Source organism: Astyanax mexicanus, chromosome 10 (assembly GCF_023375975.1).
Source record: "Astyanax mexicanus isolate ESR-SI-001 chromosome 10, AstMex3_surface, whole genome shotgun sequence".
NCBI classification, from domain to species: domain Eukaryota; kingdom Metazoa; phylum Chordata; class Actinopteri; order Characiformes; family Acestrorhamphidae; genus Astyanax; species Astyanax mexicanus.
Window position 1 is genome coordinate 26,543,386 of NC_064417.1, and position 12,080 is coordinate 26,555,465.

Sequence of the window (12,080 nt, forward strand, 5' to 3'; positions counted from 1 at the left end):
AATGCTAAAATTTGTGGGTTTGGTTTGGTTGATTGTGCCGCCATCTTTCCAGGGATTCTCATTGCCCTGTGTTTTGAGTGTACTGTCTGTGGAAGCAATACGGTGCAAGGTGTAAGGTTCCTTACAAGTGGTGCATGTGCAATTAAATTAACTGAAAGACTCACCTGAAACATATCAGTTCCTCTTACTATGAATAGAGTACTATCCATCAGTGAAAATACACTTATATAGGCACAGCAAGTCAGTATCGATGTCTTTTTATTAATTCTGACATACATTTGTCAGTTAAAAAAAGTTATGAGATACACATTTCAAGTTACTTCCATGTCTTTATCTTGTGCAAACACTAGATGGTGCCAGAGGTCATTTAAAGTAACAATATTCCAAAGAGAAAAACCTTGATGAGGGGGAAACAAAAATAAGTGCGTTTGAAACCTACGAGCGGATTCCTTTTTTTGTCGCATTTATTGATTCCCAGCTTCATATAAACTGGATGTTGAGGCATAAACATAGTACATTTCTACAATTCAACAAAAATAGAACCAATATTTACAATTATTGTATTAAAAATACAAAAAGAAAGAAAGACAGAAAATAACAACCGATACATACTCCACCAATTGTCTTTGTAAAAGACGTACAGGTAAAAGTAGTCAAGAATAAGAAACTCTTCACCAGCTAAATGTACACTTCTCACTTGACATCACACATCAAACAAAGTAGCAGCGCTACCTACTACAATTTTATCTTATGCTTGTACATTTTGTGCAACTTATTTTTCGAAAGAGGACTCCACTCAGCTCGCCAGAAAAGCATGACTAGTTTCCAAAAATTCAAATGGAAGTGAATGATTTATAGAACCACTGTTTTACAAATGTGATCGAGTCTTTTTTTTTTCTTCTTTTTTTTTTGTTTTTTAAACGATTGCAACCATTACAAAACCCAAAGAAAAATTACAGCAAGAAGAGAAAGAAACATTGAAGTGATATTACAGGGTACAGTGGAAAACACTGCAATCTTTTTAGCCCCGCCCCACCCCCCCATTTCAAAGTTTATCATTCCTAACGACTGATCAATGTGATCAGCTTAACTCAGTGATAAAAATAAAATGATAAAAGTGACTTGTTCTCATCCGTCGAGTTCTATCGGCTTGATCAGCTCGGCAGCCTTGCTTTGCCTTTGGGTCGGTTAACATGATCCTTCCCCCACGCCGGAGTCTTAGAAGCACGATTCTGAGGGAAAGTTCTTTTGAAATCTGTCCTTTCGTTTTGTCTGTTGAGCAGTTTTGGTCCAGTCCTTTTGTACGTGCATTGACACGGTGACACAGGCATGACTTGAGCCTTTTTAAGGCCTACTTATGTTAGCACCACAAAAAGCCAGAAAGACAACACTCTATGCTGGTCACAAATGTCTGATGACACCTGACAGAGAGGTTGAGGCTGGTTCATGTCAGTAAGATAAAATAGCACAACTTCACTGGCTGGACTAACCTTCAGCAAAACGTGACTGTCTGTACCACTCAAACAGGTAGGAATTTGAAATGAGAATTTAGTGACAAAGAAAACTGTGGGGAATGCAGTCTATCACTCATTTGGGCTATGATGTCTGATGGAAGATGGTTTTCTAAGCATATTTATGTTTATTTAAGAGCAACCTGTAGTTAGGGGAGGTGTTTGATAAGCAACTGCAGCGTGTTATGAACACCATTTGTTTGTCCACCAATAAAAAAAAAACCTAATTAAAGTTTTTCAAATCTATTATACTCCTACATGATTCATTTTAAGAAGCCTCGTCATGGCATGTTTCCATTTTTCCATCCTTGACACTTGGACCATGATGTCTGCTGAAAGACTAAGCATCTTCTAAGCATTTCTGGGTTCATTTTAGAGCGACCAGAAATCTGGGGAAGTATTTGACAAGCATCTGCAGCACTTTATGAACTGGATTCTTTTGACTTGAAACAAATAAGCCCGATTGGAGTTCTTAGAGATTTCCTAGATCATTAATTCTTTACTAAATATGGCATTTTTCCACCTGCAGAACAGGTGACTGTGGCTAAAGAACTTCACAAAAGATATCTATGGGAGTGAAAACCTGTGGATATTGATATTGTCCCAAACGTATGTAGAGGTGTTAGCAGCAATAAAACCAAGCCTTTCTTGTACTCCTCGAGTGACTGAGTGGGTAAAGTGAAGTAGGAACTAAATTGAAACTTGACATTTTTATTTTCTGAAGAGTAAGATGGCCTAAAAAAGAAAAACCTTGCCTAAGGCCTGCCGGGTGTCCGAGCCGCTCTCTGATGTAACAGTCTAGACATCAGAGTCTAGACTCTCATCAAAGCACTGTGAATGATAAACGGATGCAGTGCTCCGGTATCTCTGCGCTGTTCGATGTGTTAAAGCCTTGTGGACCACCTGCGCTGCCTTCTCCCTCTTCTTTTAGCGAAGCATTGGTAAAGTTGGGTTCTCTATGGAATTCATACACACTCCCCAGCATTCTCCACCAATGGGCCGAAGAGAAGTAGTCTGCTGAATCCAAAGCTTTGGGATGCTCCCAAAGACAGTTGTGCCAGTGTGCTTCCTTCCTCTTCCTCCTTTAGTGCATTAACATCTTCTCCCACACACTGCTGGACAGCAGTCCGACTGTACAAATAATACTGCAACAGTGATTGATACACACCCACACACAACCAATGGAGTGTTCTGTTCTGACCAGCGCTGATGCTTAGACTTAAAGAGAGATAGAGAGAGAAAGAGAGAGACTTAGTGTAGCGGGAGTTTGTAAAGTTTGGAGTGTTTTATTTCCCCTACTCTAGAGTGTGTGTGTGTGTGTGTGTTCCAGAGTGAGATGAGAGTGTGTGTGTGCATTCTGTCCTCATCTTATAAAACGTAGTTTATAAGTAAAAAGTGCAGGCGGAAACAATGCAGTTTGTTGTTGTGTGCGGAAAAAAGGGGGCGGGCTCTTCTAGGACGACAATGTCAGTCACTTGTCACCTCTCGACGGCAGTTTTGTCTCTGTGTGAATGTCGCACCGCTGTGTTTGTTTCAAGTTCAGTTTCAGTCTTTATTCGTTCTTTTCTCTTTTCTTATGGACAAGTACGATTTTCCAAAGTGCCAAGTATCTTGCTTATTTTTCTTCTGTTCTTTTTTTTTTTCATTCTCCTCCTTTCTTCACAGTATTTTAGCATGCAGGGCTACAAGACCCCTCATGATGAATTAAGGCAGGGAAGGGAGATGAATCCACCGCTGAGGAGGGAGACAGGCAGTGCCGCTGAGATGATGATTGGTTGCTCTGGCTGTCTGTCTGCCTCCAGAGGCCCTGTACTAGACCTTGGGTCACAGCGCCAAGTGTCCAACAGTAGAGAGTGCTCTCCCCTTCACACGGCTGACACCTGTTCATCCTCTGGAAGCAGGAAGAAAGAAACCTCGGTCAGAAAAAGACAAATATACACATACATACAAAAAACATGTGTACTAGGGCTGGCCTAAATCTTTTAAAAATCTTGTTGTAGTATTTTTACCTTGTTGTTATAAATATTATAGGCGAAATCAGTCAAAGACTAGTTTTTCTTAAATCTATCACTCCTGATACAAAGAAAAAAAAATACACCCACTGTAGCAACTTAAAAAAATAAAAAATAAAAACTTTTTTAATTAACTTTTAACGGAATAAGTGTAAAAAGATTTTACATTATGGACTATTTCTATTAGTCCATTAGTCATGAAATTCTGACACAATGCACAGAATAAATACCAGATTTACATTATGAAGCTAAATTGGAATTTATCAAAGAAACTTAAATTTTTTCTAACATATGATGGCCTCAGATATATATATATATATAATATATAATATATAATAAGTCATATAATAAGAGAAGAGAATTTAATCCCAGTAATATTGGATAATTTCTAATTGCATTATAAAGCATAACTGAAAATACTACAATATCATCCTGCTGTAAATGAAGGACACAAAAAAAATCTCTAAACATTAATAATCATAGCACTCTTCTATATACATATAAATGTTCAGTGTATAATGCAGCACATTTAAAATATATATTAGGGGTTGGATAATAGGATAATTCTTTAATAGAATTTGCTGGTTTGGGTGTATATTATCTTTTAAAGGGGTTCTTTCTGGGGTAAAACTGACATTTGGTTTAGTAAAGTATGATAAAAAGTTCTAACCTCTGGGTTATCCACTTGCCCCTGCAGATAAATCGCTTTTTACTAGGGCTGTGTTCAAAAGACTGATCCGCGATCCAATATCGATTCACGCTCAAAAAATACGATATCGATCCAAAAATATGTGGATTAATCTTTTCCAGGTGACTATAGGCACTATTTTTTTTGACGCGCAAGGGGCAGTATAAAAAGCAGGTGCCGGCTAAACGAAACCCAAACTTAAAAGAGAGCGAGAGTGTGTCCTTCTTACAGATACACAGATACAGTCACAAACACACATGGAGCTGTTTCTTTTTTTAAAAGTGATAATGCAGCAATATGTCAATAGATCGATATCGAATCGAATCAGATCGAATCGTGGATCAAATCAGATCTTGACCTCATGAATCAGAATCGAATTGATCCAGGAAATTCGGATTGATTCCCAGCCCTACTTTTTACACCGTTATCCAGGCTTAAATGTAGCCCGTTTTATATGCAGGGTCAAGTGGATGCCCCGAAGCGGCCATTGTAAAGAGTGTTGGCAAAAAGCTCAAAATTGCTAGATCTCGGAAAGCTGAGGGGAGGTGGGCTATTCAACAAAGGTTAGTACTGTTTATCATGTTTTACTACACCCAAAGTCAATTTTACACGGGAGTTCTCCTTTAAAACGTTGTAAAAAATATAGTTCATCATGAAAATGTTTTAAATATTGTGATATATATATTTTTTTTTACCATATTACCCTGTCCTACCTTTAAGGCACAAAGAAAATTTTGAATTAGAAGCTGCAGTTTAGAAAGTTGCTAAGAAACATATAATTATTTATACATTGTATAACTATGTTTGGGCCAGCTCTAATGTGTCCGTGACATACATAACAACATACAGTATATATTATACTGGTCTTACCACACCAGTGTCAAACAACGCGAGGCACACATAGAAAAACACTCAATCCTAAATAAAAACAACTCAGCTAATATAAATACGTTAACTACATTCACAAGTAAAGCATCTGTCACATGACTAGACATGCACTAAGTGGGATAAGACAACTGTGGTAATAGTTAAATAGGGTTCATTATTACTTAATCAGTATTTAAAACTGTAATTAACTAAGTACATACAGTATCTCACAGTACTGCTAGTAGCTATGCAAGCATTATTAGGTCTACAGATTCTACAGGACAGCACTGATGGTGAGAGTGCCTAACACATACTGCAGAGCAGAGAGAGAGAGTGATGGGAGGGAAGCTGCCACGGCGGTGGTGGTGGTGAAGGGCCATCTGCATGGCGCTGCATGCACTGCGTGAGATGGGGTGGTGGTGGTGGTTGGTGGCTTGTGATGGTGGCGGGGGCCGTGGATGACTTGTGATTTTTAGCATGCAGTGCAGGCTCCGGCTCGGGGCCCAGAGGCACACGCAGTGTACGTGAGTGTGTGTGTCTGTGTGTGTGGAGCAACATGAGTATGTGAGCTTGTGAGTTTGAGGGTGCAGGTGTGCGTGTGTGTGTTGGGTATGCACGATATATTGTTTTTTAATTATCATCACAATTCTGATCCATTTATGTCATTTAATTGTGGTCAAAATATATACACACACACACACACACACACACATATATATATATATATATATATATATATATATATATATATATATATATATATATATATATATATATACTATAACACTATAACTAATGGAACGAGCTTGTTTGTGTATGCTATTTTAACAAAACAGGAATGTAATTTTACAGGTAAAACTCACCCTGCAGGCACGTTACAGTATTAGATGTTATGCTGACGTCATTTTTTTGTCATCTGACATCAGGACCAACGTTCAACCTGAATTTAACGTCTACTGACATTGGTGGCCAGCTGGGACAACGAGCATGAACTTTTGGCTCATGCCTAAAGTATATATTTCTACAATATTCATGCATTTCAGCTGAATTACTTTTGCAATCTGTTCCCATATCCTACCCATTTGTTCTTGCTCATCATTCGACTTATAACGACATTATTTAAAGATGGCGGCACCCGATGAACAATGTACTCAAAGTACTCTGTGTCTAAACAGTGTTTTTTAATAAACTATTTGTGCACTTTCAATGTTCTCAATCATTGTCAGGGAGTTACTTTGAGCTTGTTAATGCCATAATAAAATCATTGGCTAAAAGTGTTGTATTTTGGTAGGCTATTCAACAAAGGTTAGTACCCCAGAAAAGACTCTGTGCAGGCCAGTCAGGTTCTTCCACACCAAGCTTGCTCTTCCATTTCTTTAAGGACCTTGATTTTTGAATTGGTTCGTAGTCAAGTTGGAACAGGAAGGGGTCATCCCCACAAAGCTGGAAGCATAGCATTTCCAAAATGTCCTGGTATGTTAAAGCATTAAGAGTTCTTTTCTCTGAAAGTGAATAAGAACAGCTGAATGCAATGATTTAGATGGGTGAGTGGATAATTTTGTCAATATACTGTATATTTTCAACAAAATTGTGAATGTAATAATAATTGCAGAATTTTTTTATTTCATTTTCAGAGGAAGTCACAATAAAGTTAACTTGACACCCTTTATGAAAGCAGAAAAACATTGAACTCTTTAAAAAACGGAAGCCTTAGAAAAATGGAAATTAATTTTTCCGACAGCAACAACGGACATACCACAGTCGCATTATAATTTTTGGTATATATATCGTGCATCCCTAATAAATGTGTGTGTGTGTTTGCATGTGTGTGTGTTTGTGTGTGTGAGGAAAAATTGGAGTTTGGGAAGTTTTACCTGCCTGCCGGGGTGGTGTGTGTAACTCATGGCCTGGGGGGCACTGCTGTGTGTGGGCCTCTCCTCCTCTGAGCTCTGAGTTTGGGAGACAAGCACTCACCCTCCTCTTCCACCTCCTGTGCCTGGTCCTCCGCTGAGCCGCGGAGGTCCGACGGCCCCGGCTTGCCTGCGGTGGGGGGCTGCTGGGAGTCGGGCGAGTGTGTGACCAGACGGGAGCGCTGCAGGGCCGTGGTGTAGTCCGGCGGCCTCCGGCCAGCGTGGGCCGCCCCCTCAGTCACGTCTGAGATGGTCAGCGCTGTGTAACCCGGAGGCGTGGGCGGGGGGTCGCGGTACCGGCCGTCTTTACGTGCTGGTGGGGAGGAACAGGGGTGGTTGAGAGGTGGAAGAGTGATCAATATCTAAAACTATATCTATAATCAGGATTATGTATCTAAGAGAAAGAAGGAATGATTTTACTTACTGATCACACCCTTGGCGTTCCCAGCGGTGATAGGTGACGGGCGTCGGCTGTGCTGTTTGGACTCCTCGGAGCCTGTGGAGGTGATACTGCTGGTCTCTGGGTCAGCGCTAACGTCCTTTCCCCCTCGCCGCTTTATGGTTCCTGTATCACCCTCTGAATCCTCCCCCCAGCAGGCCGCCGACGAGGATGAGGACGAACAGGCCGACGCCCAGCTGCCTCGGCCCGCCCACAGTCCGGCCCCTTCCGCTAGCACCTCCCAGCTGCGGCCCTGCTGCATGGTCTGGATGTTATCGTGGGAACCGCTGGAGCAGGACGTCCAGCTCCCTCGTCCAGAGTCTGCGGCGTCCAGAGAGACGCGGTCTCCTTGGTCCTGGGTCAGTTCCTCTGAGCTGGGTGAAGAAAGCACCGTTGCTCCAGCGTACACACCCCGACAGTCCTGCATGGACGAGTACGACCTGAGGATAGAGGTCAGGGCCAGTGTAAATTTTCACAGGTGATTTTGATCATCTGATTATTCAGGGTTAACCAGAGTTTATTTGGATTTTAAAGTTTTAAACAAGTATTTTTCGTCATAGTTTACGATAATGAAAATGTAACACTTGGTAGGACAGTTAGGGTACAAGTGTGAATTAGTATATCCCATTTTAGAGCTGCAGGATCAGATTGTAGGGTTAGTCATGTTACTCACCCCAAGCTGTACTGGTCTGGATCAGCTGTCGCTCTGCGCTCAAGCCGGTGAACCCCGCCGTGACCCTCTCCTCCTCCTCCATAACGGTGCCGCCGCTCGTCCTGACCCATGTCCAGGGATGAGGTGCTGACCAGGCTGGACCGGGACGATATCTCGCTGTGGCCTGAGTCAGACAGATTGTCACCTGCTCGTCCAAAACCTGTCGACGCAGCAAATTCCTCTTTATTTTATCAGTTTTAGCAGAGTGAACCTTATTCTACCATACGCTGCCATACATTAGACTATTTATGATTACTATAATCCATTACTATAATTCCAACTCCCATAATTCACTCATGTCACATTTTTATGAACATGCTGACCAGTGTTCAGCCTCATTTACCCAAGATAGCACCTCACAAATTATACAGGTGTGGGCATGCCCAAGGCAGCCCCTAGGGTAACACTATGCTTCCCTAACAGAAACACAGCACAAACTTCATTTATTATATACCAGTCAAAAATTTGGACACATTCTCATTAATATTTGTTCTTTTTTATATTATTCACTACACTGTAGATTAGTATTAAAGACTTAATAAAAACTATGATGGAACATATACATAATTAGATAAAAGACAAATAAAAAAATAAAGCACATAAAAATCCAACTCCGGTGGTTTGGGATGAGTTTCAGCGCAAAGTGAAGGAAAGGCAGTTAACAAGAGCTCAACACCTCTAAAAATTATTTAAAAAAGTTGGACAATAGGGGTGTATCCAAGCTTGCAGGTGCATTGTCTGAACACCAGAGGTCATAATCCCTCTATACTGCGGGCCAAAGAACCAGTGGGTGTAAGGCAAAGGGAGAGGATATGTTAAGACATTTTTGGCTAAAGCCAATCACACAAGCTGTTTTTCCCGCTGCACAACTTTTGGCTGTCCAGGCTTAACTATCGTGGACTGGGAAAAACAATAGGTCCTTCACCCACCCCTTACAGGCCAAAAGGAAGGACAGATTTCCAATAATGTCGTGGAATGAAAAGTATAATGTCTGATTTTTAAAAGCAGTCAAATTACCGTTTTTACGGACTATAAGGAGCACTAGCAATGAACGTCAATTTTCTGGTCTATTTTTTATACACTGTGCACACTGGATTATAAGGCACATTTAAAGCTACAATATTACAGAACATGGTTGTTGAACAGTATTCTACACAGATGTCTCTGCTAAAAACTGTTTATGTGGGTGAGTAAAAAGCACTTCAGTTTATTTATAATAAGCTTAGATTTCCAATATTTTCAACAGCGTGGTTAGCAGCAGCGCTAGCCTCAGTTAGCAGCAGTGCTAGCAGCAGTTTAGCGCTAGTAAATGCCACCCAACAACACTACACTGAAGAACCCTGAGTGTTCCGTTAAAGCCAGGGCGCTCTCAGCTAATGCTAATACAGCTCCAGCTTGCACTGCACTGCACTTCAGGGAAGTGCCTTTACCTGACTGGTAAAATTCATACATAAGACACACTGACATTTTTTTGGGAAAATTAAAGGATTTTACATGCACCATATACTGTGAAAATATACTGTAAAAAAAAAAAAACTTTCCATAATTGTCAACTGAATTGTGATTAGAGTGCATCGTTACACCCCAATTGGAGAACCATTCAGGGTCTGCCTCTTGAAGCTGACTGAGAGAATAATAATAAGAGTGGGCAAAGTTGGCATCAAAGAAAAAGGTGCTACTTTGAAGAATTTTAAGTATAAAATACATTTTGTCAAATTTAACCCTTTTTTGTTTACCTCATAATTGCATGTGCATTCCTTCATAGTTTTTTTGTCTTTAACATTAATTTACAGTGTAGAAAATAAATTAATGAAAAGGGGTATGTCCAAACTTTTGACTGGTACTGTACTTTAAAAATAAAAAAGACAGCACTTCCAAGCACTTTTCTGAATCTGCCATTCAGAAAAACTCAGCCAAGTCCCTGAGAGCCAACCGGGCTCCTGTTCAGAACCACGCTAATCAATGAGGCTGAGTTTCCTCAATGGCAGACAATCCTCACAGTGGCAGCCTGCCAGCTGCAGCTCTACTGACCTATCAGAGCCTCTGCAGTCTACAACTAGGACAAAGCAACGGCACAGCACACAGAGAGAGTCCATCCAAATTCAGGGAATATTGGTCTTACACTCTCACTACAGCATAGCTCTACTGAAGATTTTCACTGTCCTGCAAAAACCTTGTATCTCTGTATTTGCTGTTTATCACTTTCTGTCATAATGTGAACCTGGCAGACATGATTCTTGATTCATGATTCTGACATTGTGTAATTGGACCAATAAAAATGATCTGAAACAAAATCTTTTTAAACTGATTTCCAGTGTTATTCACATTGAATTTTTAAATCTCCTGAAACATTACTGTTTTAGAGATACAAGCTTTTTTACATGGCAGTGAAAAAACGTAGCCCTACATATATAGAAATATATATGAAAAAATATATGCAACTCTTTCGTTAATTCCACAAATACCAGTAAATACATATCCCATTATTTGGGGGGGCTCTCCCTGAGTGCTGCTGTCCTCAGGTCAGTCCAGTCCGTGTTACCTGCAGCTGCTTTTTTACACTGAGAGGTAAAGCTCCGCACACTTTGACTTCTCAAAGACGCCAAGGCTGCAGGCAAGGCAAACACGGGTCAGTGATGCTACAACTGGCTTCCACATTAGATAGGAACAAAAACAGGATCCATTATTCTGGCAATGAGATGTGTGTGTGGGTGTGTGTGTATTGCTATAAATGTTGTCGTTTCACCACAAGATGGCAGACATTTCAGGAACGCTTTTGTGGGTGACCACCAGAGGGCACTACTTATAAGCAAATGTGTGTGTGTGTGTGTGCATGCACATAACTGAGACATAGTGCCAGAGGCATGAACTGTGTGTGACACTACAGCACTTAGCTGGTCCTGTGCTGCCAAATGAGGCTTGTGCAGTATTTTATTACGCTTCCAGCAGAGTGCAACAATGCCACAGATTATATATATTATTGCTCTCAAGGAAAATCTTTATATTTATTTATTTATTTATTATTATTTTATTTTTTTTAGACTAATTTACCTCAAATTCAGGATTAATGGACAAAAAACTCTCTAAAGTTCAATTATATGTAGCCAATGGCTGCCCAGAAAATCCAGGATTGAGGTACAATTGCCTTTTTGGAGATACAAGGTTTTCACAAATTTACAATTGTATAGATTATTAGACAGCAGAAAGGAAAGCGTAAATAATTCCTGTATGGTTTTGTGTATCTTGTGTACGAGAGTGTGTAACATGGTCATGGGTGTAAATATGTTCTATCCTGGTCTCACCTTTCTTGGGCGAGCTGTGTGGAGACGTGGGAGGAGAGGAAAGCTGAGAGGAGGCGTTGGAAACGGCATCGTCTGCTTGTTTCCTGTGCCGATCGCTGGCTTCCTCTGACAGAGACAGGATCTTCTTCAGGGACTGTGGAGAACTCGTGCCTGCAGACAGCGTCTCTGATTTAGACTGGGTTTGAACACTGCTTTTAGAAACTCAGACACGGTGTTTGTGAATGCTTCCTTACCGAAGGGCGGCAGGTCTTTGACGGGCACTTTCTTGCGGGAGGGGTAGAGGGCGACGGCGGGCACTTGCAGGGCCTGGTTGGGCTTCTGGAGCTGCTGCCGTTGGTGGGCGGCCGCTCGTGCAACCACTGGAGACGTGTCCGGCCTCTTTCTGTCCCCGGAGCCCTTAGGTACTGCTAAATGGGGAAAAATACAAATACTGTTTAATGTCTTATTTTATACTGAATTTTACTGTATAGCATATAGCATATATGGTTCCTCAGTCTACTGCTTTCGGGCGGCATTTACTAGCGCTAACCGTATCAGGCTAGTGCTGCTAACCGGAGCTGGCTAGTGCTGCTAAACACGGCTGGCTAGCACTGCTAACCGTGGTAGCGCTGATAACCACGGCTGGCTAGCGCTGCTAAC

At 41.1% G+C, this 12,080-nt stretch overlaps 1 protein-coding gene across 10 annotated transcripts in view; it reads right to left on the reverse strand.

Moving 5' to 3' along the window:
• Positions 1–241: 241 nt before the first annotated feature.
• rapgef2b (Rap guanine nucleotide exchange factor 2b) overlaps positions 242–12,080 on the reverse strand; it is a 177,143-nt gene continuing 165,304 nt past the window's right edge. For 6 of the 10 annotated variants that reach the window (XM_049484541.1, XM_049484543.1, XM_049484538.1 and 3 more), the window contains 6 exons: positions 11,675–11,848; positions 11,442–11,591; positions 8,101–8,299; positions 7,413–7,867; positions 6,953–7,301; positions 242–3,402 (listed from right to left, as the gene is read on the reverse strand). In XM_049484541.1, the coding sequence (XP_049340498.1) occupies positions 6,979–7,301; positions 7,413–7,867; positions 8,101–8,299; positions 11,442–11,591; positions 11,675–11,848 (1,301 nt within the window). In that variant the 3' untranslated portion in view covers positions 242–3,402; positions 6,953–6,978. The remainder of the gene's footprint in view (positions 3,403–6,952; positions 7,302–7,412; positions 7,868–8,100; positions 8,300–11,441; positions 11,592–11,674; positions 11,849–12,080) is intronic. The other 4 variants (XM_049484540.1, XM_049484542.1, XM_049484539.1 and 1 more) reach the window with 3 other exon arrangements.